This window comes from Artibeus jamaicensis, unplaced genomic scaffold (genome assembly GCF_021234435.1).
Source record: "Artibeus jamaicensis isolate MK-2021 breed Jamaican fruit bat unplaced genomic scaffold, CSHL_Jam_final contig_467, whole genome shotgun sequence".
Classification (NCBI taxonomy): domain Eukaryota; kingdom Metazoa; phylum Chordata; class Mammalia; order Chiroptera; family Phyllostomidae; genus Artibeus; species Artibeus jamaicensis.
This window is the reverse complement of record NW_026521845.1, coordinates 9,334,222-9,360,772: the sequence shown is the minus strand read 5'-3', so window position 1 is coordinate 9,360,772 and position 26,551 is coordinate 9,334,222. Positions and strand designations below refer to the sequence as shown.

At 49.0% G+C, this 26,551-nt stretch overlaps 1 protein-coding gene across 3 annotated transcripts in view; it reads right to left on the bottom strand.

Annotated features, from left to right (window-relative positions):
- TGFB2 (transforming growth factor beta 2) overlaps positions 1–26,551 on the bottom strand; it is a 67,799-nt gene that overhangs the window by 20,431 nt on the left and 20,817 nt on the right. For all 3 annotated transcript variants that reach the window (XM_037140649.2, XM_037140647.2, XM_037140648.2), the window contains one exon: positions 3,728–3,891. In XM_037140649.2, the coding sequence (XP_036996544.2) occupies positions 3,728–3,891 (164 nt within the window). The remainder of the gene's footprint in view (positions 1–3,727; positions 3,892–26,551) is intronic.

Here is a 26,551-nt window from a genome sequence, read left to right as displayed (position 1 = left end):
ATGAGCAAAATCATCATAATCCTCCAGACCAGTGCAATGGCCACCTGAATGCCACCCTGTGACCCCAGTCAAAGGCACATGGAACAGAGGAACCATCTAGCCAAGCCCTGCCCGAGGCCATGAGACATATTATCGTGAGATGGAGTAAAGCATGAGATGGAATAAAATGATTGTTATTCGAGGCCATGAAACTTGAGGGTAGTTTGTTTTTCAGTGATGAGACCATTGAAAGTTACAAAGACACAAAGCTGGTCAAGTTTGAAATGAGCAGTAAGTGGGAAATGTGTGTGAGTTGGTGAGAAGAGGCTAGAAATAAATGCAAGTTCCAAAGACCTCTGAGGTCAGCACATCCAAATAGCACTTCTGTGGTTGTCCCATGGGACCACAAGGTCATGGGTGCCCTTATCTAAGTTATTAATTTGGGGGCCTCACCCCAGTGCAAGATGGTGGGCCCCCTTGCCCATGTTGGTGATATTCAGTTTGAAGAAGATCCCTCTTCTCTGTTTTCCCCTTCATATAACTCTGGGCATGACTTTAATCATAAATGCAAGAGCCACTGAATCAAAGAAAGATGTAGTCACATTTCTGAAAGAACGGAGAGCTACACTGAATATCGTTTAAGTTCAAAGGTATTCCTAAGGCACTGGGCATATTTCTGAACATTCCAATGACGACTATCTTAGGCATAAATTTCTAAAAACATAAAGATCATAAGGATTCCTATTTGTAAAAAGTTTGGTTTTCACCTTTATTTTTTTTCTTTCTTCTCCCCCTTCACCCGTCAGAGGCGACGTGGGGTGCGACAGAGATGAAGAGCTGGTTAACTGCAAACAGGGTGAGATTTAGGAGAATGGGCCACAGCAGGCTGTTAGCACTGGTGTGTGGACAAAAATCTCAAAGTCTAAAGGGTTATCTGTTCCTGGCGGTGCCCTCCTCCAGCCCCCAACCCTTAATTCGGGGCTTCTAGCTTCCTGTGGTCCCAGAGAGAAGCCATCTAGTCAGAGGTGAACCCAGGCCCAGCGGGTTCTGCCTTTCTAGAGAGTCGGCTGCCTGTGCTCATGACCATCGGTGGATTTGGGGGTCTCTTTCAATGACTTCCTGGACCTGGGCTGTCCTTCTGAGGTTAGATTGCCGCCTAGCTGAGCCTCAGACAGATGAGCCATTGTTGTCCTTCCTTATTTTTCCTCTACTAAGTATGACCTCCTTCTGGATTCCTGCGTTCGGTGACAACGGACAGGCCCGTGCTCATCCTCTCCAGACAGTTCCACCTTTAGGGTACCCTTGTCAGTGGGGCACTCCAGTCCAGGAAGATCTTGTTGCTCGTACCATGGGGCAGCCACAGCAGCAGTGACCTCTGAGGAGGCACAGCCACTGAGAACCCACTAAGGTCCTCAAATTGCCAGGCGCAATGGACACTGGACACTTCCCCTACCGGGGATGAGGCGGTAAGGCAAGCTCTCGAGAACGCCCCTATCAGAGGCTCCTCCACAGAGAAGAATGTCCAGGCCAAGGAAGAACAGGGATTTAGCAGCTTCCGTAACAGGCGACAGAAACCTAAGAGGCCCTGCCTTCCATTCCCGGCCTCGAGTCCCTGCGATAAGGCCAGGGAGCCACCCGTGAGGCTCTCGTCCACACAGAGAGGCATGCCAGGGTGAGTTAATTGAAAAATAAGAAAAAAAGAGGACATATCAGCAAGGTTTTGTTTTATTTTTTTAAAATCACCTAGAAATGTAGCTGGCTACCTTTGAACTAGGTTTTGGGTTTTTTTTTTCAGAGAACCCAGGCTTTGCTTTTTGTTCTCCCTCCAAATATCAATCTCCCCTCTGGCTGGCCTAGTTTGTTTTAATTTTTCTTCTACTCTGGCTGTACTGTGGCAAAGAGAAAGGGGAAGATCTGCCACGAACAGTATGGTGTGTGGTCAGAAGCGGGCAGCTGTGTGTGCCAGCCCTGCTGCTTCTTAGCTGGCTGTCTCTGGGCCAGTGACTTAATTTCTCTATGACTCAGGGTCTTTCTCTGTAAAATGGAGGGGAAAATACAGTAAAAGAGAAGACCTTAAATGGGTAAAGGTGGTCAAAAGGTACCAACTTCCAGTTAGAAAGTAAAAAAGTCCCAAAGCTGTAATGCACAGCATGGTGACGATTGGACTATTGTTAATAATCCTGTATCCGACTGTTGAGACTTACTAAGAAAGTCGATCATCAGAGTTCTCATCACAAGGGAAAGAATGTGTAACTATATGAGGTGATAGGTGTTTATCGAGCTGACTGTGGTTGATCACTTTGCAATATACACAAATATCATATCATTATGCTCTACACCAAAAACTGGTACAATGTTCTACGTCAGTTACATCTCAATAGATTATTTTTTCATGCCAAGTTCGCGGTGCAGGGGAGAATACTACCTACGGAGTGCTTACAGATGCTCACAGTGCTTTTAAGTGTCTGGCACACATATACGCTGGCCCTAGAAGACTGTGAAAAACTTTAGACTTACTCTCTGAGATCGCATGCACAATGGTATCTTGGGGTTTTCTTTTTCAGCACGGTAATTCATTTTCATAATAAATACGAAGAAAATTCTTATCCAAATTCCCAAATTCCCAAATGTCTGGAATGCAAGACAATTTGAGTTTTCCTCATACAATGTCGATTCCTTTTTTCAAGCAAGTCCACTTTTAGTCCATATGGTCGTACATGCCTACTGCTTGACACTGGGGTTCTTGGGAAGAGGGTTTGTTCTCAATCCTCCTCAGTTTCCCCGGAGGGACAACCTTCTCCCCATCTCTCTTCATCTTCAGCCACACAGCACCCTCTGTCTAGTACCCTCAAGCCTTCAAGACTCTGTCTTTGCCCAAGCCGCTTCATCCTCTGACAACGACCAAAGATCCTGTGTAAACAGAAACTTCTCAAGGCTCCCCACGAATGTCAACGCCCCCCTGACTCTGCCCTCGGCACTTACCCCACTCTTCAGGTAACATGATAATGCAGCCAAGTTGCCTGTCTACAGACCTGCCTCCCTCCCCAGACTCTCGTGGCTGGGTGGGGCCCGGGACTCTGCATTTCTCACAGCTCCCAGGGGACGTGGATGCTCCCGACAGTGGGCACCACTTGGGTAACACGCATTCAAGAATATCTCTGAAATCTCAGTCACCCTCATCGCCTTTTGACACAATGACCCAGTGACTGGGCTTAGAGAGGTGAGGGAGGTGGCAGGCAGGCCTGAAATAACAGGAGACAGGCGCGGGCAAGGGACTGACTGAGTGTGAGCGAGGCAGGGAGGCGGCAGAAAGAATCAGAGAGGATGCGGCCAAGGAAGAGAGAGGAAGAAACAAGAATGTAGAAGAGGGAGACAGACAACAGCAGGAAGAGGAGAAAGGGACAACAGTCACAGGACGAGGACAGCAGAGGAGGAGAGTAAGTGGCTTCTCTTTTTAGGGTGGAAGCGGACCCAGGTTATCTGACTTTGCACATGAGGGGTAACCTCTGGACAAGAGCCCTCCCGAGGGTGCGTCCTCCGGCCATTGACCCTGCTGAAGAAGCAGGGTCAGAGTCACCAGCCCCGTGCAAAGCTTCTTCCTTTTGAATAATAAAGGAGGGCCCACGCTGCCGCCATTCTGAATGCGCGGGACGGTTTACATTGGCTCAGAAAATCGAAGAGAATAAGAAGACTTTTACCCCAAGTCTTTGGGCTGACGGTCCACGAAAACAACCCAAACGAAGGTTACCTGGTACAGTTCAATCCGCTGCTCAGGAACCCTGGCTTTTGGGTTCTGTAAACGAAACACCCTGAACTCGGCCTTCACCAAGTTGGAAGCGTTCTTCTCCATTGCCGAGACGTCAAACCGGACGATTCTGGAGTAGGGTCTGTAGAAAGTGTGCGGGATGGCATCTGCGAAAAGTGAGGGCAATTGTTGAAAATGAGAAAAATCCATTGTTCTCACTCGGAAAGGAAAAAAAAAACCGCAGCTTGAGATGGTCTCGAGACACCATAAGGAACATATCTACAGAATGATTTTGTTTTCAATGGCCAATTTCATACCATTAACCATTTAACTCGAAAAAAATATAAAATAAACATGTGTGTTTGGTTACAGGAGTAGCAGATTAATGGAGATTAACAAACCACTTCCAGCTCCATTTGCAGGCACGCAGTTAACCCTGTCCTTTGAAAGCTGACATAGCCGTGGAAAATGCTAGATGGTCATGAATTGGAGCATGTTCGTGACAGCTGATGCTGGCGTGAGCTGTCAGACTCGCATACACTTTAATCACATGTGCCAAGAAAATAGCTCCTAATGGCAAGCAGTTTGCCCATGTAGTTTTTTTCCTTGAAATGTTGGCATCCAAATGTTCTACTCTGTCCAGGTTCATGTACAGCATCTTTTTGTGTGTGTGTGTCTCAATAGTTTGGTTTTTAAAACATGTGACCAAATACACCCTTTAGTTAGGTTAGGATGAGGAAATTTGATTTTAAGAAAAGCTGTACCCATATACTGGCTATTCCAGGCCCAGTCTAAAAATTCTTTATTCAGAAAAATGGTGGTTGGTGGGAGGGGACCTGGGCTAATTAAAAGAAATCAGCCCAAATCCCATCAGTTCTGAGCCATGAAAGATACCCAGACACAGAAAGCACGTGACAAGTTCAAGCTCATGGGCGGCTAGAGTTTTGTCATTATTTTGTAGTCATCTGTCATTGCTTTGAAGATGCAACTGAGGCTACACCAAAAACAAAGCAGGTGCAATTCCACCCCCATCATCCCCTACAACACCCATTTATTGAGCACCTACACTGGACAGGCCACTCAGTACAGATGCTTCTGCAACCCTCTTCCAAAACCTCCTGCAAACATTTTTCGGTGTTCTGGAATCCTCTGGTTGCCTCAAGACTCTCTTCTGGCTTGTCCTGAATGACGTAGCTTCATTACCACAGAATCATTCACCGGTGTTGATGGCTCTGGACAAATGCTTTATTTTGTTTCCCCGGCCCCATGCAGTTTTAAGCATCTCAAGGGCAGAAGCCACATTTGCCAAGTCTTTCTTCTCCCCACATGTAGGACAGGGCTCTGCACACGTGCGGTTTACCCAGTACTCACTATTTGCCTCATTGGTCATCAACGGGGCCTTGAAAGACTCAGGCATCTGGCTATCGGTAAGGCTAAGCTCTGACTAAATACATAAGCCATCCTGCCGATCTTAAAACAGAAAGAAACACTGTTCGCGATTTCTGGAGAAACCCATGCCCTGGCGACCACACTGAAGAAAGTCCTAGGGACACGCTGACATTTCCCGATCGGAAGGGCTCTTCACTCTTTCTCCCTCTGAGCCTGGGAACCGGAGTCCATCCCTGCTCTCCCCGGGGCTGGGTTCTCGGAAAGCAGCTCACGGGCGAGTGGTGGACCACGAGCCCTGCTCTGCTTGATGGCTGCCTCAGAAACGACGGAGCGAACTGGGGCTTGGGAGCTCGTGAGCCAGAAGGCTCAGAAACAAAGAAATGAACAAACGAGCTGTAACACCGTAAGTCTCAAGCATCCTGGTTTTGAGGACAAGAAAGTACAGGTACTGACACACTGACGGCCCACTGCATTGTGCTGTGCAACAGGTGGTGGGCAGTTTGCAGGTGAGCAAGCAGTCATTCAAACGGGAACGTTTGCAGTCCCTGGCATAGCAATGTGAAAAGGTAGCTGCAAAGAAGAAATTGATTTCTCTCTTTTCTGAACTTGCCCCCTGCCCGTGACCAGATGGGCTGGTACCAGCTTGACCAGCGCAGGCCAGAAGCCCAAGCAAAGCCTGAGCGGGGCTGGGCCATGCACTTTGGCTTTGCATCCACTCTAGTTGGGCCAGATGCTTCTGCGAGCCCAGTGGCTGCATTTGTGGCCCCACGGCCTCTCCACTAGACAGCAGAGGCTGCAAACATGCTTTGAAAGAGCGTCCGGACGAGCTCTGCTCGTGTCTCCTGCCATTAGAAAGCGCAAACATCTAGCTCATTTTCCCCCTTGCCTTTCAGTGCAACCCCCTGGGCCTCTCCCACCAACAGCCGTTTTTCACACTTACCTCCCCCATCTCATCCTTCCACCAAGTGTGTAAATAAGTGCTCTTGAGATTTATTTTTATTCTCTCTTGTGTTTATTAAACTTTGAGCCATTTCCCCGCTTTCTGGTCTCCTGCCCACACACACTCTCTTTTTATGGCCGCCGCGGACGACAAGGTCAATTTTGTTTCTTCTTCCTCTAAGCACATCGTCCAACAATCCTGTCCCAGGCTTTTGAGCTCTGAAGGGGCGTTTGCAAATATTTACAGGAGGAGCTTGATAGTGGAGTGTGCTTGCTCCGCTGTGCTCCCTCTGCCTTGGCAGGCAGCCCTCCTCCCCTTTGGCGATGATAGCCATTTCGACTGTTTCTATTTCCACCGCCTGATCATACAAATCTGCATTTTTGGATCTTGTTTTATAAGTAGAAGTGGTTAATGCATGAGGTGAGAAGACAGCGGAGCAGCCTCCACCAGCGACTCCGCTTTGGTCTGGTAGCCACAGTGGAGCTACCAGGCCAGGAGGACTCCCCCTCACACCCTTGCTCTTGCTGACCAAGAACTGACAAACCACGGTCTCAGCTGTCCTCTGTTGTCAACTGCTATGGGTCCCCAGCCCCCAGCCCGGAGGAGGAACTTGAGCAATTTGTGACATGTTTCTGCATTTGGGGAAAAAAAATCACAGCCTATTGCTCTGGCCTAGTCTGTGACCTGCCCTCACCTTGTCAAAGCTTTCGGATGCGCTGCGCTGGAACAGTGGAAAATGGCCCACCCTCACCCAGCCAGGCCTGATCCACCGACTTCACCTTGGAGGGTGGAGCTTTTCCTCTCTTCTCCAAGAACTGTTAGAGAGAACAGCAGCTCTCTCCCAAGTCCTCTGCCATTCCCATCCCCGGTCCTAGTCCATCGCCAGATGGCCAGGTGCTTCTGCTTGACCTTGGCCTACTTGCCGTCACTCATCCCCAGCTGGTTCTTTCCTCTCAATCTCCGACCCACTCTTTCCTTTTTTCTTTTCTCATGGTCAAATCGATTTTCCTATCACCCTTTGGGTTAATTCAGGCCACGAGGCTGACTTTGCTTTCCTTCCCTACATGCCCTTGGACCTTCTTCTCAGGGATAATCTTGCACATAGAAGATTCCAGAATGTCATCAAGTAAACGGTGTTCCCTCACCTTAACCCAGGCCTCACATCCCTGTTGAATTGAAGCTGGGAAATGGACAGAGGGAGGGAAAATGAGGAAATCTAACTGGTTATTTGATTCCTAAGTCGCAGTATACAGAAAGCCTAATTATAGCACTCATCACAAACTAGTAATATAAGCATCACATGTTGACTTATCTGTTCCAAATAATCTATCTGCTCATTGTATGCTATCTTCTCCCTCCCTAAGCACCTAGAGCAGTTTATAAACATGTCTACATACCCTAAGTCCTCTCCACTGGGGAGAGAAATTATAGTCACCCGTATATTCTCAGACTCCTCACGACCATCCTGTGATATTTTGCCTGTTTTACACACAAAAAAGTGACAGGCAAACTCTACTGCCACCCCCCAACACCTGTGTATCGGGCGAGTCCATCTCCCACTGAGATGGTCAAATTAGCACTATCTGAAAAACACTGTTAGTGAAACACAAAAAGTACAGAAAGGTCTTGCATCGCCAATCTGTGATGAGCTCTGACTGAGATCGGGGCTGCGAGGCCTGAAAGGAGTCCCACAGGGATGCCCAGGGCCCGGCGCTTCTCCCAGCTACCTGTCGTTTATTCCCTGCCAGGTTGCTCAGGCCACAGAACTGCCAGGGAAAGAAGCGTGGGACAGACATTGGACTCTTTGGCGGAGGCGGTCCGGGTATCTGTGAGCCTAGGGCATCTGCCTTGCTTGGGAACCTGTGACAGAGGCAGCTTATTCAGGGGAATCTGACACCCCATGGAACTGTGAGCACTGCCCTGGGCCAGGGTACCACTTGGCTCCTAGCTGGTGAGACCAGTGAGATGTCACATAGGCGCAGGCAGGTAGGGGCCAGGGACTGAGAAGAAAGAGAAGTTAGCATCTAACAACAGCTTTTGGGAGCCAGCAGGAACTAAGACCCCCAAGGGAAACTGGACTTGGGCCTGTGTCCTTGGGGAATTTCCAAGACGAAGCAGAGGTCGCTAGTGCAGTGGGAAAGGCAGAAGGTGAGGGTATGGGGGGAGTTGTTCGAGGCCTGGAAGAGATTCAACGAGCAGTCCAGGGTCCTGTTATCAGAGGGACGTATGGATCCCATACAGCAGGAGTTCTCAAACCACCGACATGGGGTGGGGCCTGGGCTCTGCATTTTGTCAGATTCCTTGAACGATTCTTATGTACCCTGAAATGACAACCACTGAACTAACGGACAAAAAAAAGGAAATCCATAAAGACAGAGAAAGAGGCATCTATGATGCACTCCTTTATTTTTGAAAGATCTCCCACTAATATCCTGTAAAATTGACTTGTCTAATTAGTCTCTTCGGTATTAGAGTCTATCTCTGCTGCTAGAATGTAAACTCCATAGAAGGATCTTTGTCTGTTTCGGTAAGTTGGAGAAGCCAACGTTTCTAGGAAGTAGTAGCTCAATAAATATTTTTGGATGATTAAAAAAGAAAGACAAAGGAGGATCTAAATGTTTCAGCAGGCATTCCACACAGGGATAAAAATAAGATGGAGAAAAGAAGAAATTGCAGCCACACAAGAACTCCGAGGCTCTTCCAACAGAAGAATAAAACTTCCCCATGATTTATACTAATTGTCTAGCTCGACTGCACATTTCAAACTGAGACTGTTTTTTATTTGTAAAATGTATACATATCTTTTCAATTTAACTTTTCCAGTTACAGTTACCCTACAATGTGACCTTAGCTTCCGGCACAGAGCACGGTGATCAGACAGGTAAATACCTTGCTAAATGATCCCTCAAGAAATCCGGTGCCCAGGTGACACCACCCAGAGGTATTACAATATTAGCGACTGTGTTCTCTAGGCTGCACTTTTCATCCCCGGGACGACTTTTATGGCTGGTAATTTGTACTTCCAACCCCTTCCACCTTTTTCAAACGGAAGAACTTTCGCCAACACCCAGGCCTGGGACTCAGGCCCCAAACAGCTGTCTCGCTGGACCAGGGTGGGCTTTTCTAACCTCCTAAGACGATGCCCAAGGCCGGGCCGGAGAGAGCACCCCTCAGAGAAAGGAGCTGAGAACACCTAGCTCAAAGAAGAGGCGGCTTGGAGACAGGAAACCCCTTCGGAGACTCCAAATACTTCACGTGGAAAGTCCCTACTTTTTGGACAGCCAGGGAGTCATGCTTTGGCTCAATATATAAAGAATTGGTCTCATAATTTTGTAAAGTTAAAAAGGAAAAACCAGACTGGACTGTCTTTCAGTGTCGGGCGTACTCACCTCACGAGAAGAATTTATGTCCTTTGGAGGCGTGCCTTGTCCCCCAAAACATAGTGGGGTGTCCTGAATCTGGGGGCGGGTTGAGCTAGGTGGCCAGCCAGCTTCCTCACAGCTCAGCCATGACATCATTCTCGTCCTGATGCTCCCTACGGGTGAGCTTCCGAAAGCTGTTTTTCTCCCCGAAATTCTCGGTGAGCTGATTGTCACTCATCACCTGCACGGGACTCACCTGGGGAGCTTATTAACATGCTTATCACCTGGCTCCATCCCAGGCCTTCGGGGTGAATCGCATGAGACTGTTTTGCACTTAGGCTTGCGAATGTCTGCCCTAGACTCTGGTCTAACCACAATGAACTTGGCCAGGCTTCCCTTCCCGTTGTTAGTCAGTGTCATGCACTTGTGTGGGATGAATGAAATATCTCCCCTGCACCATCCACACCCGAAAACGAAGGGCCTGGTTTCCTTGCAGTCTTGGATTCTCCTTTATAACCCCCTCTCCCATGTTGCAACAGCTTTGATATGCTGGCAAAGAGTGTCTAATCCCCACTCACAGCTAAAGAAACTGAAAGGCAGGCCACGGTCAAGGTGAGGCTGGCCTTTCAATGAAAACTGAGAATTTTTCACTACAACGACTGCCTTCTGCCTAGAGGAGCACCAGAGTCCAAGGCAAGAACACCACCCCAGGCAGAAATACCAACACCCCACCCCCACCTTGGAGCCTTGTTGCAAAAAATGGACACACAAAGTGGCTCCTTCTCAACTAGAGATCAGCTTGACCTCGTAAGAAAGCTCGAGAAACTTTAATGCGAGGCCCAGTGTTTTCACGGATCCTCCTAAAAAAATGGCCCCGGTTTGGAGCTCTGCGGGGCTTGCTCAGTCCTGAAGTTGCCCCATCAAAGTACCGCCCAGGGTAATCAAGATGCCCAGCGTACACTGGCTCTTATCTCTAAACTCCTCGAAGGACCAGAACACGCTCCTTCTTTCCCTTTCCAGAAACGACTGCACTTTTCCTGCGGCTCCACGGTAATTGGCGTGGACTTTTGACATGCTTAATGAGTGCCGTGGCCCCTCGTTCCTGACATCCCCAGCTTTGAGGGGAATAGTTTGGGGTTCATTAGGCGTCCCCCGAGGGCGGGAAGGCAGGAAACCCACCAAATGGTTGGAGGGCAAGAAACCAGCCTCTGCTGGTGTGCGTGCTGACGCAGCCAGCAGGAAACCAAGACAATTGTGTTTTGGGGTTTCCTGAAATTTGTCTTGGCACGCCGGAGATGGATTTTATTTCACGACCACATCCCAAACACTGCTGACATTCAAGTCACAGCAATTTCACACAAAACGACCGAGAAATAAACAGCGCATCAGGCGGTGGTTTCTGATGTTCCCTCCGCCATCCCTCCTACTAAATGTAACACAGCCCCGGAGCGTGTGTGACTGCAAGTGGGAGTCTCCATGTGGGGGCCGGTGTCAGACTTGACGTGCCGTTGGCAACCAGGAGTCTAATTGTGTCAGCGTCAGCTTATGGGATTTGGCCTTCATCGTGCTGCTATTTGAGGCCGTAGGACTGTCGGCGTGAGCGTTCGGGCGCCTCCTGACTCAGGGCGACCAAAGCCAAGGAGCAGTGGAGGCAACCCAGGGCAGTTGGTTTCCCTGAGCTGTGAGGGACTCGGGGTTTCTAGTTTGTCTGGCGAAGTCGCCAGCGCCCTTGTAAAACCCTACCTACAGGGAGACGCCTCTTTGTTTTCAAGGCCTCTGTATTTCGGGTCCTGTTCTGGGTGTAGGCCATTTGCACTGGAGGGGGGTGCTGGGTTTTAGCAGCGAAATCCTTGGTTGCGGAAAGGGGCAGGCCAACAGTGGCTCACCGAGGGGAGTGTCGGGGAGGCGCAGCAGGTGGACCGTGAATGTGGCATACCTCCCTGAACGGCCTCGCAGTGGCAGGCGGTCCTGATGGCTGGAACTGGCAGCTGAGGCCACTCTGTCCTGCTGCTGTCTCGTTCCTTAAGGCACACAAAGCTCTCCTGGCTTGGGGTTGTTTTTTCTTTCTTTTTCTCTCTCTTTTCTTATCCTCTTTTTTTCTTTTGCTATATATTCTTTTTCTCCTCTTTTTCTCTTCAATCTATGCTTTTAAAAAATCTACAATATATAGGGAGCACAGTAGCCATGCCTTTTTGGCCCACGGATGGCATTTAAGGGAGCCCAGGGTCCCACAACATCGTAATCCAAACACCTATTCCAGAATTCAGCAATGGCTCCCTACCAGGTCAACAGCAGGAAGGCAATGTGTATTGATTCCACTAACTCGGAAACTTAAAACAGCGTCTTTAATCTCTTAATGCAACGATGTCAACCAGTGTGCTGCAAGAATTTTTCAAACATGCGATACCTGACCCTTTAGTCAGGGGTACTGACCTCTTTTCCCTTAGATAGTCAAATAAAAAAAAATGACAACAGCCATCCAGCATTGAATAAATTAAAATTCCAGCTGCTTGTTGTTGGATCAGCAACAGATATATTTTTGGTGTGCCACAGAATTTTAGTAAATTAGTTTATGTGTGTCATGAGATGAAAAAAGCTGATGATCACTGCCTTCATGGACTAAAGGCCCTTTGTATTTTTAATCTCTCTACAGACTGAAAAGCCAAGGACTAAAACCTTTCCAGGATGATGCAAAAACACTGGCAAAACAAGACTTAAAACGCCCAATCCTGGACACTCTTGCCATCCCAGCGAACAGAGTGTGCTCGTCCCAGAACAAGCAAACCTCAACGCCCTCCTTTCCAGAAGCGATGTGCTTTCCCTGAAGCTCCGTAATGACTGGTGGGGACTTCTGAGATGCTTCATGGGTGGAGTGAGTCCTCACCAGCCTGCAAATCTTTTCCTAATCTTCCTAAAGTTATAGCAGCAGTGTGTGCGTATAATGGCCAATGCATGTCTTGCTTGCGCCGCAGTGAGCTCTTCTCTGGGTTTCTGGTCAGCTACTTGGTAAGGCTACCGCCTCCTTACCCTGAGGCACTACAGGGCTTGGTCAGTTTGCCATGCAGCTAAGCCAATAAGTTGCAGGGCTCGCCCTGCTGGGATTGCAAGCTATTTACCACAGTAATTACCTGGTGTGGGCTATCAGGACTTGGGAGTGAGTAAATATGAAGAGGAATCGATGGTGTGGATTATCCAGTTTGAAAGAAAAAAAGCAAATACAGCCAATATTTAGTCTCTCTGAAACTCTTCATTGCGCTTAGGAATGAAAGCCCATATGGGGACCGCCTGGCATGCATTTGGTACTTTCTCAATGTTACTGGTAGCTAATTTCTCTTTTTACAGTTTTGTCTACAGGAAAAGACAAGACAACTTCACCCAGAACTCCCAGAGAACTCGGAACTCAGGGAGATGGCCTGCTGTGGTCTCTCTTCTACCCTGGGATCAGATATTCTTACCGACAAGTCCTCCCAGTGGGTCTATTAGACCCTTAGACCCTATTTAGGGTCTATTGGACTCTTAGAAATTCCAAAGCCAGTTCTCATGTGCCTTCCCCCAACCATTTTCTTTCTTTTCTAAGCAAACATCCTTATTTCCTTGCATTATTATTCATAAAAGCCTTTTTACCTTTGTGGATGTCCTCTTTATCCAATCTTAAAACTGGACCCTTAAGTTTGAACATAATTCTCAAGGCAGAATAGGGTAGAACTATCTGTCACCTTCCTTACTGTGGAACTCATACTTTTATTAATGCATCCCAACACTTAATTGCTCTTTCTCCTTTTTTAACTTTTGCAGTCATATAGTATTTTCTGTTTTGAATGCATAATAAATTACAAGTCTTTGGTCTTTCCCCTCCAAATTATTTTACAGATGTCCTTATCTTATTTCTAACGTGTCGAGGCTTTTTTGGTGCAAATTTTACAATATACTCCACTCACTGTGTACTTATTTGACTCAGCTTCTCATTTCAAATATGCTGAGATGGATCTGGGGTCTAATTTGGTAAACCTGCACATTCATTTCTAAAATAATATTGCAGAGGACAGTCTTAAAATTGGGAAGATCCTTAGTGTTTATTTCATCTAGTCCCCTAGATTCACAGATCACAAACAAAGTTCCTAGGACTAGTTTCAGCGAAGACGGACCTGACTCCGTATTGGAACTTCTTCCTTCCGAGGTGCTCTCTCTATACCAGGTCCCACCACTGTGCCGCCGGTCTCCAGTGGGGACAGCCCAGGCTACGGAAGGGGCCCCCAGACTGTGCAATCGCACTGTTGTCCAACAAAATTGTTGGCCCAGTAGCACACTTTCTTCAGCATGGATGAGCGGGCCAGTTGTGTCCCACTGCGCGTCAGTAAGGAAGATGGCCAACGGGACAGGGCCGAGGAAGGTTCTAGAACCTGCCATATCCCTAAGGCCCACCCTCCATTCGTCAGCACTCGGAGGGTGAGTTTCCAAATAGGCTGCCTGGGGAAGCTGGACGGAAGCTCTGACTCGTTCTCTCTGCCCAATGCTGGCCCTGACTCTGGACGAGAAAGGTGCGGGGAGTAAGAACTGCAATAAAGGACTGTTCCGCTATTTGATATCCTGATTAGCACTGCAGTACATGGTCATGCAGGACCTTACAAACACTGTTAGAGTTTCAAAGGATGGTGCTTTCTTAGGATTGGTAGATGTATTTGTTAAGGGCGTATACTCTTCCCCCATCCTGTTTGTATTGGCAGCATCACTATGGGCAATTAAGATATGGGAACGTACAGGAATTATAGGAATCTAGATGAATTGGGAGGCCGACATGTTCTGGAACGGAGCCCCAGATGCTGTGCTTGTTTTAAGAAGTCACATTCATTTGGGTGCTGAGCAGCTTTCTGTTCAAGGTCAGGCCCCCGTTTGGGAGAGGAAATAAAAAACAGGCTTTAAAAGTAAGACTCCTCATTGCACAACCTGACCATGGCTAAGTACCTGCAAATGTTTGGGTGTGTGTTACTTTAATTATCTGAGAGCAGGCTCTAGAGGTGAGCTTCAAGCTTGTGATGCTGGTGCCTAGCAGCTCTAAAATGTACCCATTTTAATCTGCTCTTAGGGACACTGGGACAGAAAACTGACTCAATAGTAACAGCCAGGATGTCCAAAGAGTTAATGCAACCCATTCCAATTTATCTGATACCCCAGCAAAGATGGGGCGGGGGCACTGTAATTTTGAGAAAAGAGAATTCTTAAGAAAAAAAATGAGTTTCTTCTCTTTAGGGAAGCATAAGCTCTGTCTTACATCCCCCTCCACTTTCTCGAGAAGCTTTTGAAGTCTTTGCTAATGACAGGGAGCAAACCTCAGGTGGTTTCTGAAGCTTTCTCTGCACCGGCTTCTCTCAGGACAGTCGTGTCGACAGATGAGACTCGTGTCTTTCTTTGGTTGCAAGTGCGTGGCTCTCCTCCATCTCTCAAAAAGCACTGACCAAGTCCTCGTTACAGAGGAGCTCCTCTGCTCTGGCCAAATGTGCGTTACATGCATTTTGGTTCCTAGACTCCAGCCAAGCCCTTTGCTTCCTATTTTTGAAATCTACTGACCATATATGAATCCTTTTTACTGTAAGAAGGAAGACAGGGCAGGGGCGTGGGTCAAAGAGGCAAAGACGTCTTCCTCCCTCATAGCTCTCCCTAATTATGCTCTGGGTCGAACCCTGTGCCCAGGGCATGGTGGGTGCACAGGGTCTGCGAACTACAGATTCTAGCCTTGCAGAGCGCACAGAGGCACGGGTTTGTTCCGGGGACCCTTCCAGGCTGCATTCATTTCCATGAAGAATAATGCTGATGGGGACGGTGCTTGGGGCAGGGAGAGGACACAGAGACATGAACATCACGGCATGTCCAGCACCATCGCAGAGAAAGATCTCAGAATCCTCCTGAGAGACCTTTAGGAGTCTAAACTATACGTACTTCTATATCTATATCCAGTCAACATGGAGTCGGCCTGGTTTCCCCAGCCCGCAGTCAGACCAGCTTTTCTCACATGTCTAGTGTGAGTGAGGAGAGAGAAGTGAAGGACCAAGTGGGAATGGGTCTCGGACAGTGGCCAGGTCTGCGGTGAGGGGGACACATGCAGCAGGAGAGCCAGGACCTAGGCTGGTTTCTGTGCCTTTCAAATGCTCCCACTAACTCTCGCCTCTAAGCATGGCTAGAAAAGGGTGAAGTCAGGTAATGCCTTTGAACCCAGCGAGGACTCAATAAATGGAAGCCTCTATTACTAAGACTTCTGGGAGCAGAGGGGGGCCCGCACCAACTCTCAGAGCCTAATGCCAGTGAGACGCTCCCGACTAGAAACAAAGAAAGGGTCACGTGTGTCAGATCGGCAGCAGTAGCTGAGACCCTGGGGGTCTGAGCTGGCCTTTTGTCTGCTTTACCCAGCACAGTCCTGGGGTCTGCCTCTGCTCCTCAGTTTATAACCATTAGGGTCCGGAAGCCGTGCATGCGTGTGAGCCTGGTGCACTAGGACGAGTCTTAGAAAACCACTCTCGCGTCCACTGCGTTTGTTGACCCATCGGATTACGCGCACATACGCCAGGTGCCAAAGGAAACTTGTAGAGCTCTTGCTATTAAAGGTGCCCGCATTCACATACCATGGACAAGCACTGCCTGGGATGTCATCTCATGTATAACCTTAGTGACATCTCACAGAAACGTCAGCTCAAGTTGCTCTCATTCTGTCCCGACATACACAGCTATTTTAACTCCCTACGTGAAGAAGATGGTCACTTCTAAGCCTATGCAACAATGAACGGCAGGACACCGGCATTAAAAATAAGACACATGCTCTATGTATTATTCAAAACACTTACAGGACTTAACTCCTTTTTCCCCCTACTTTTTTTTTAAAGATATTCTGGAAGAAAAGGGGAAAAACCCTGCAAATGACTGTGTATAATTTGTGTAAACTTTCAAGTACCTCGTCCGTATGGCACAGCCAGGCTGCCACAGACCCACCATGCACGACAGGCCCCGCGATGTCGCAGTGAAGGAGAAGGGTGATGGGAAGCCAGTCCTGTGTCATTTCACGATTTGGGGGAGACTCTGAACTGTGCTACTTTTTTGATCAGTGCGTGTTTACTTTCTACCTTTTTAGGTGGGAAAACCCAAAGGCAGCATTTCTCACTCAAAACCGCCTTTTGGGGAAGGTTCTCCAGAAGCGTGTGGTTCATTTGGTGGCAGCTTCTAACTCCTTGAAACCTGACTCACGGGGCAAATCCCACGAGTCCTCTGGCACGTGTCAAAACTCTTCAGTAAAAAACTCCCAAGCACCGTGGTTAAGCGGATGAATGGCTTACGCAAGGGTGGCCGCTTCTCGGGAGGAATTCCTACTTGCTTGCGAAGCCGACAGAAGCTTCTGTGACACTGAAGGCCTGTGGCGTCCCCCCCCCCCCCGCCCATGCCACCTGCTGTCCCATCGACAGAGAAGGGACCTTGGAAGGGCAGGCAAGTCAGCGCTCTGGCTATCGCATTTCAGAGTGGCCTTGCGTTTTTTTAAATGTAGACCCATGGTTACAATTAATGATACGTTTAAAAAAAAAGGCACGTGCATTTCCACCTTGCATTTTGGTCCCTTCTAAAGATCACTTACAGACCCTAGGGGGTTATTATACACGGAGAAAACGGGGTTCAGGTCCTGTCTGAGTGTGGGTGGCCCGTGGTCTTCCATTAAAGCCCTGCTTACACCCCAAGTCCCTGCTGCACTGGTCCTGCACCACACATGGGCAGAATCTAAAAGTCCCAGGCTCCCTCACACGGTTTTCTTTCCTCCTGACTGGGGTCCCTCTTTCTTTTTGCTTTGAATTCTTCCCTGAAACTTTCCCTTATCATCTAGGCTTTTGAATTCAAAAGCCCAATTACTTCCGAGAAGACTGTAAAAACAATTCACTCCGTGGCTTGTGCCAGAGAACAACCGCCTCACCCTGTATGCATTTATTCTCAGAAATCGAGATGAGCAACCCAAAGGGAAATGGCCCAACCCGCCTCCTTACACCACCAGGGCTTGCAAACGGCAAGGAAGGAGGGCCGGAGGAAGGCAGAGGTGGCGCCCGAAGAGGCTGTTAGCAGGTGCTGGCCCCAGGCCCCGGTCACGCTAGCTGTCCTTCCCTCGTCCGGACTCCGCTCCCTGCCCCCTGCCTGCTCCACTTCGGGCTAGCTGCCCCACGCTCTTCTGCCCCGGGGTTTGCAGTGGGGGCACACCACCCTCCGCATTCTGTTCCTGTGCCCGAACGCCCCACAGGACACGTGGCTCGGCAGAGCCCGGGGAGAAGGAAACCAGAGTTTCCACGGAGAAATAACCTGACTACCTAATCGAATTTGGAAGAGAAACCACGTGCTTCAGCGCAGTCACTGTAACGCGCTGGCATCTGGATGAATCCGCGGCCCGGCCCCACCCCCAGTCTGACCGTGTGCCCTGAAGCAAACTCACTCCACCTTTGCTTTCCTCAAGCTCCACCTTCAGCCAAAAACGCTGTTTGGGGTGAGAGTCAACCAAAGCATCATCTCCCCAAGCAAAGGAGACAGCAGCACAAGGGCTCCGGCCAGGGAGGGGCCTCTGGGCGAGGTTTTTCTGTTTTTATTTCCAGCCCCATCAGAAGTCAGCCCTGAGTACATCGGAGTGGGGGTGGGAGGCTGTCTCTGGTGCCAAGGCTTCATTTCCACACAAATCCTTCCCCCTCAAAAAAAATTACAGCTATGTTGAGGGTCCTCAGGGCGTCCCCATCTGGTGGGGGGGGGGGCAGGAAGGACGACAGCCAGCTTTTACCATCTTCTTTCACTGACCTTGGAGGTCTCCTCGCCACTCATTCCTCATATCAAGTGACAATAAAACTAAAATAGGGGTCATGACACGTGGTTCTCTGGCAACCGCTGATCTCTTCCTGTAGAAAATAATTCTCCCTGGCTCCAGCCTGCAACCTAGGCCCTGTGTGAGCGGACACACACCTCTCTGTCTCTCTCACGCACATACACACACACACTCCTAATGACATTATCTCATTTACCAGCTCTGTTCACTGACACAGGGACTTCGCTCCAGTGGTCTGGAACTCCGAGTCAAGCCCCTTCTCTTTCAGGAACAGGACACAGAGTTGTGCTCGCGCAGAGGTCTAGGGTTTGGTGTGATTGCGTCCCCTTGGCTGTGGTGTCTAATGAAGGCGCGGAGCCGACTTCATATTACTCACAACTCACAGGGATCTAGGGCCGGGGACTCAGCAGTCCCAGACTCTATTCCCCTGGCGGGGCCCCTTCAAACGGGCCTTGGGCAAAAACCTCTCAATCCCTTCAGGCCTCAGTTTCCCTGTTTGTAAAATGTGAACGGCAGCTGCCTTGCAGGCTGGTGGGGGAGGTGAGAAGCGACACCTGGGCCCCTCCCATCCCTTCCCCAGCCCGATTTTACCAAAGTGAAAGTCAAGGACCGTGGGCAGGCCACCTAAGTCCCCAAACTGCCTTTTTCCATCGACCACGTGGGGACAGCACAGTCTCCCCTTGCAGAGCAGTGAGGATAAAGCAGGCACGCGGGAGCCCCGCAGTGCATGGCCCACGGTAAGCGCCCCAACACGTGCGCTCTCTTACTTTTTCCCCAGATTCCCAGTTGCCAGCCAAAGGGTTTGTTTCTGGCAAACCTTTGTTCACCGTCCCTGCTGCCTACCCACTCGGGGATCCCTCTGAACACGCGGCTCCCCCGCCAGCAGCCCGCCCCGCCCCCACTCCACTCAGCTCTGCTCTTCATCTCCAGATGAAGCAAAAATCTGGTAAATATTACACTTACAAGGTAACAGGTCTGGAATGCTTGGCATCTCGGGCGGAGCCCAGCTGCTTCTTGGCACACAGACACGCACACACAGCAGCCTGGGGCCAAACGACATTTGGCCGCGCCGTGCAACGCGAATCAAGATATGAAAAATCCTACGGCTCTAGAGACATTTGTACTGCTTGCTAATCAAAGGGGTCCATTTTTGTTAAAGGCCAACTAAAGACAACATGGCGTGCTGATGGCTCTTTCTGGTTCAGACGCTAAGGAGCGCCGCGTGTACACACTGCAGTGGTTCCCAGTATATCAGCGAGGCACATGGTAAGGCCTGGTGGACCGCACTTCCAGGGAGGACTGCTTTGCCCTCCTACAGACAGACATCAGCCATTGTGTTCCACAGTGTCCTCTAGTTATGACACTGCCCTGCTGTGTTTTGGATCCCGTGACGGGTGACGGGCATGCGCCTCCAACCAGGGAGGGAGTGTTGTGATGACACTGGTGGCCGGGGCGGGCGCGTGCCCTGTCTCCGCCCAGTCATAGCCATTGATCCTGGGCAAGTTATTCATCTCTCTCTGTGCCTTGGGTTTTTGACATGCGGATCAGAGGAAACAACAGTCCCTCTCTATCGGTACCAGGGTGAGTGGCTCAGGCTCTGTGACGCACTGAGAACGCTTGGAGTCGAAGCAGCGCTGCATTAGGAGAGGTGATTACTATCATTATTGTTGTCGGTGTCATTGTCAGTAGTGAGTGACAAAGGGTGAATAAAAGAAAGTAGCTGCAGGCCCTTAGCGAAGTGTAACTTGTCCCGTAAGTAAGTAAAAGGAGTTAAGTGCAGCGGGACTCTTTGGGCCCACCCTTGCCTAGTAACTAAATGCGAGTAGAGAAAAGGATAAAATTGGGTTACAGCACAGCCAGTGACCTAAGCGTTGCCCTTTGGGGATTTAGATGTCGGGACAGAACTCAGCCTCCGTCACGAGCAAAGGAAAAGGACCCGGTTTTCGGCAGGCTCCGTCTCATCTTACAGAGAGCTAACCTCGGACCTTGTACGTGAAACCTCTTCCTGAGCATCCCCAGGAAAGACGAACCGGCTGAATTTGAGCATCACGAAGGACCTAAGTTTCAACACTTCCCTAAGAACAAAGAAAAGAGAGCACGGTCTCTTGGTCTGCTTTTACAATTTAGGGTAATAGGGAGGCCAGGTCTCCCCTGTGAGTGACAGAAGGTCATGTTTCAAGGATGCTGGGATGACAGCTACAGCCCGCAGACAGACACCCATGTGGCTTCACTGGCCAGGACGGCGCTGTTCAAGGGGCCACAGGCCCCGGCAGCGTGCAGGTAAGGGCCATCTTCGTGGCCTTTTCACACCTGTTCTGTCTTCCCCTCCCTTCCCCTCCTTCCTCTGTGCTCCCTGAGCCCTCCCTGTGCATTCAGCACTCATGCTGTTCCCTGCGTTCCTTCTGGGTAAGAAAAAGAAGCACTACAACATTCATAACAAATTAAAACCACGGAGGAGCTAGCTCTTGGGGGACCCTCATCTTGGGGTTCATTTCACAGAGGCTACAGGAAGGATCCAGGTTGATGGTAGTGAGAGAGAAAGATTCTGTACTCAGGAAGCACTTGGGGACCTCAGGCTGCCATCTGTAGGAGGCATCTATCCTGCATACCCTTGACCTTGGGCAGAGTTCCTCCCCACCCACAGCCACCCAAGCTACAGGACTGGGCTGGGCTTGCCAGGTGTCAGGAGTGGGAGAAGCTCCGTAGCTCCCTGAATCTGAAGTCCATTAGGAGAAGGAGCCCTGAACAGAATGAGTCACCCTGCTGGTCTGGGGGTGGGGTGGGGTGGTGAGGGGGGATGTCTTTGTGGTTACCCACACTTGCTGGGGGGAGAGCGTTTATTGATCGCAGTTGCATTGAAAGAGACATGACTCAGACGTACGGAATCCAAAGCCACATAAAACACTGGGTACTAATGGGATTTCAATGCATGCGACGGTCGTGAACTGTACCGTGAAATGGGAAGAGCTTGGTATAAGTGCAGACGTTACCTGCTCCGGTCTTTTCTCAGCTGAGGAAGAGGTACGAGATGGACCACGTCTCTGAAAAGTCTGTTTCGTTAACCAGCCACCTGGCCTTTGCCTTTCCATTGTCCTTTACTTGTAAATATCATCCAGTGATTCTTTGAAATTATTATTCTGCTCTGTGTAGGGTAGTCAGTGTACAAATGGGTCTTCACCAATACACTATGAGCTACTTGAGGGCAGGTATACATAATTATTACAACAATAAAGAGAATAAAAGTAACAAAGGCTATACTGCTAGTTATGAGGGGCGTACCATGTCTCATGTATGCCCTAAAGGTATCCCACTTTGGGAGAAGGTGAGAAACTGAGGCTTAAAGCAGGAATGTGGCCCGCCCTGGCCAGGTAGCTCCGTGGGTTAGAGCGCCAGCCCGCTACACCAAGGTCGCAGCTTCAGGTCCCTGGCCAGGGCACATAGAAATTAAAAAAGGGAACGAGCCCGATCCGATGTTATGTAACTGGAGACGGCGGGGCTTCCACTTGAACCTGGGTGTGTGGTCCCCGTGAGTCCTCCGCGGTCTGGGCTGCGCCTCCGGCACGGAGCGTCCCCACTTGTCTCACTGTCTAGCCACCTGTGTGATTCAGGCACCAAGCCCTGGAGGCGGCACGTCTTCAGTGGGTGTTCACTGAATTAAACAGAATACAACAAAAATTCCCACATGATTGTGTGCAGGGACAGTCCCAGCAGGGCTTGACGTAAAACAAGGAGGCGGAGTGAGGGAGGCATCACTGCTTTGAAGAAACAGATGCTAACACCACGAGTCTCTCTGGGCGGGTTCTGCGAGTGTTCAGCCCTCCTTGCTGCTACAAAGAAGGTCATTCTGTCTGACTTACTTCTACTGACTTCTAAACACTATCTCTGATACTGTTTTCCTCCTACAGAAATTGGCACCACTTTTAATTTTTTTCCCGGACTTTAAGAACGTATCACTGGCTTTATTTCAGTGTATGCCAACCTGATATTGAAAACGTGGGGTGCAATTTCTGGCTTTGTATGGCTCTCAAAATAGAAAAGGCAAAAGGTGAAAGGCCTCACTGATCACCTTGAAGTGAATGAATGAATGAATGAATGAGCTTATTCCATCCCTACCACATGCAAGGCATTTCTGTGTATTAGATAATTCCTTCTTTTAAAGGGCCACTAAGAGGCAGATTTTTAAAAATTAACTCCCACGTCAGAGAAGAGCCCAGTGCGGTTCCGAGAGGGGAACGGCCTCACCCAGTGTTCCCCAGCCGGGGTTTTACCCCGGTCTGCTTTGTGCACAGCCGGTGTCTCCTCTCTTCTGTATCACAGACTAAGTGTCACGCTCAGAGTCATCTTTGGCTCATGGGTGAGTCACTGTCTTGGCTTATCAACCGTAGGTTGGGATCAAAACAACCAAATGTTGACATCCTCGCAGAGTTGAAAGAGAGGGACCACCGTCTGCTCTAACAAAGCGAAAGACACAGAGGGGCCCATTATACGAACCCGTCTGTCTAGACGGATGACTAAACGGGGTCCCTCCAGGGTTAGCCTTGAATTTCCTCTGCTCAGCCTGTCGGATACTTAGCAATAAAAAAAAAATTGCTTAAAGGCTGCAGTACAAATCCAAGCCCTCCTACACTACCCAGAGAGCAGTTATAAAGTCATTTTGGTGCAGCCTGCATGTGTTAAAAGTTTCAAGCTGAAATGAGACTGAAACAAGAAGAGCCCTAAAAATACTTGCATTGTCTGCCTACAGACGCGAGAACACAAGCTTCACTGTCCCTTTATGACTCTGGTGACAGCGGCTTGAACTCCCAGAGGGGGCAGGGTCTAGTCCAGGTGTCCCTGCATGACAAGAACAGGTCAACACTGGGCTTTTCTTTCTCACAGGCCGACAGGTACCTTCTCTGCTGCCTCTCCTGTGCCCTGGGAACTTTGAACTTCTCCTAAGTTATCCTGTGAAAAATGCTACTGGGAGTGAAGAAGAACTCAGTAGCCTTCAATAAGGCTGAAAGTTAAAAAACAGAGGGATGATAATAAGATTTTTTTAAAAGGCTATTTGTACTGCTACGCTTCACATACAGGAAGTCCCCCCAGGTGGGCATTCGGGAGTTGGCCCCCTGGAGGAAGTGGGGGGATGCCAATGGACAAAGACTTCTCTCATTTCCCCAAATGTCCTTAGCAATATACAAAGCACTGTTTCTGTTACGGTCCCTGTTTGCAAAATGCATTCTCTCCTTCATTTAGCAAATATTTATTGGGTGCCTGAATCATTTCTTCATATGTACAGGGACAGCGAGGACTGCTGGGAACTGGAGATGGAATTTTTAGGGTTTCATTAGGAGTTTATACTGTACACTCCGGTGATTACCCAGGCCCGGTAAGAGAAGGAGTGTACGAATGCACCACGCTTCATACACATCTGGGCAAGAAGAAACCATTTCCACTCAAAAGGGGAACGAACACAAGAGAACACGGAGGTGAGCCAACACCACCAGAAGTCACCGAGGAATTTCAACACCAACACCCAAGCCCTTGGGTTCTGCCACCTGCTTTGGGCTTTCCCAGGTTGACAGGAAAGAAATACTGAATTTAAAGAAGGAAAACAAAGACATCTAAACACCCCCCACCCCTTTGTCAGAAAAGAAGGATTTCCTAATAATCTAGGTTGGTGATTTTCAACCTTTTTCATCTCATGGCACGCAATGATTGATTACTAAGATTCTGTGGAACGCCAGGGAATATATTATATTTTATTGTCAATCTGACAAAAAATTGTACAATTTTGATTCATTCACACCAGATGGCTATTGTCATGTTGGCTCTTGTCATTTTTTATCTGATGATCTTAGGGAAAAGAGGTCAGCGCGCCTGTCTAAGTAGGTACGGCATGTTTTAAAGTTTCTCGCAGCATACCGGTTGAAAGTTGCTAATCTGGATACATATTCTTCTTACTCAGTGGATTCTCCTTTTCTGACGCTCATCCTTTCGTCCCAAACATTGTTATTTGTATTGAAGTTTATCATCTTAGGGAAGGGATGGGTAGGATGAACTTCGGAGTCTGGCAGACCAAGTTCAAGCTCTGGATCTGCCACTTACTAGCTGTGTGACTGTGGGAAAATTACATGGTATCTGTGGATCTTGGTTTTCTTATCCACAAAACTGACAATAACGACGACAGTGTTTATCTTACAGGGACACTGTGCAGATTAGCACAGTGCTTCATGTAAGTATCCAGTAACTGGGGGCCATCACTATCATAGTCTTCATTTTATCCTAAAGACAGAATCCGTGCCTTTTCATCTATCAACACTCCACCCAAATATGTGCCTTTGCTTTACAAAGAAATTCACTCAGATTATGACATGGACAGCTGGACAAAAAGAACACATCAGTTTTAGCAGAAGCTATGTAGACCCCCCAAACAGAGGTTCTCGATGCTGGCTGCACATTCGAATCACCAGGGGGGCGCTTTTTTAAACTGAACATGGCAGTCCCCACTCTGGACCAACTGGGTCAGACTTTGGGGAGGTGGACCCCAGCTTATTCTCGTGCACAGCAAGGCCGGGAATCTCGGGGCTGCAGCTGCCAAACAGAGGCTACAGCCCTGGGGACCACGTTCCCAACAAAGGACCAGCCTGCTTCGCTACCTGAACCCAAGTCCAAGCCTTGGCCACAGCACCGGCATACCTAGTAGGTTAGCTGCTTTTGGTGCTTCATCTGTTTAGTTTCTGAAAGACAGGCCACTCCCTCCCTGACAATAACCGAGGAGTACACAGTCCTTGACGCTACAGGGGCTACAGGCCCCCAGGGAGCCGCCCTCCCCCCCCCGCCCCTCACTGTGGGCAATGACAAGGTAAGTGGCAGCTTGGGGAAAACAAGCAGTGCCGCCCAGGAAAATAAGGAAGCAACCCCTGCTGTGGATGTGAATACAGACCAGTCAGCTCCACTTCAGAGCAACGACACGTTCCAACCGAATATTACAAAAATACGGCCTGACCATTTCGATTTCAGAAGGATCCAAAACCAATTTAGACTCCAGAGACACAAACTTCGGTGGACAAAGTTCATGTGCAACAGAACAGCTTTCAGGAGGTGCATGATATGCACAACAGGGCGATTCACAAATACAGATGTCCAGCCATGTGCAACACAATGCTTTCAGTTTTTTTCTGCTCTTTCTCACCGCTGATCTCCAAGAGCAGGATGCAAAATCCCAGCATCTGCTGCTACTAAGAATAGGCTGTGGAGATGATTATAAAATTTGCAAGCACCGTGCATGCTCAGGGGCTGTCGGTGCGGATGGATGGCTGTGACGGTGTTGGGAGTCACACAGAGATGCCCCATGTCAGGCGGGGTTATCCCCCAGGTTGCTCACTGGACACAGCAGGAAGGAGCAGAGGTCTAAGCAATCTACTGATAAGGTCCATGTCGGGACACCCAGGCTCAGGTCAGACAGGATTCTGGAGAAGCACATGGTACACAATGTTTAAATAGTCACACTGGCATGAAACTCACTCAGAGGGCTAATAGGAAGGTCATGCTGCTATTTGCTCCCGGAGAGCAGTTAAGCACTATGGACTTAAACGCTCTCGCGGACTTCTCCTGGATTCTTACTACTCCCTCAGCCTGGGTCCCTGAATGAAGATGACATAGAGCAGTGCCCCAGCCAACCTGCAATACGTGTAATAGCAGTGAGAGATCAACCTCTGTGATAGGCCATTGAGACGAATAGAAGAGTTCCTAGAGGGACCTTGATCTCGTATAAGAATGTATTATTCCACAGAGTCCCATTACGTCACAGCACCTCATGGCAGAATGGATTTCACATGTAACAGGTTAATTACACCTCTGGAATGTAACCACTTTGAATAACTAACCCTCAATATCAGAGCTGTGCCCTGTTCTGCAGTCTCAGTATTTCCAAGCAGGGCTGCTGAAGGGGCACAGCAATTTTTAGAGAGACTACACTAAGTGTTTCCAGTGTTTCACGGTCCATGGAGAGGGTGGTCATGCAGGCTCAAGGGAAAGAGGACAGATACGAAAGTGCAAGCTTTCTTTTCCCAGAAAACATAAGCGGCTTCCCATTGCAGCTTAACTGCAACTTTAATGGTCGTCTTTCAAGCAGCAAATATCACCTCCTCCAAGTAGTCTTCCTTGATCTCTCTAGACCAAAGTGAGCAATTCTTCTGACCTCTCAGACACCTGCCTTATAATCAACCACATGGTGTTGGCTTCTTGGTTTTGCTTGTCCGATTTGGTCTCCTGATCTCCTCACTAGGTTGCAGGCTCCTGCAGACAGAGGCTACCCTATATTCCCC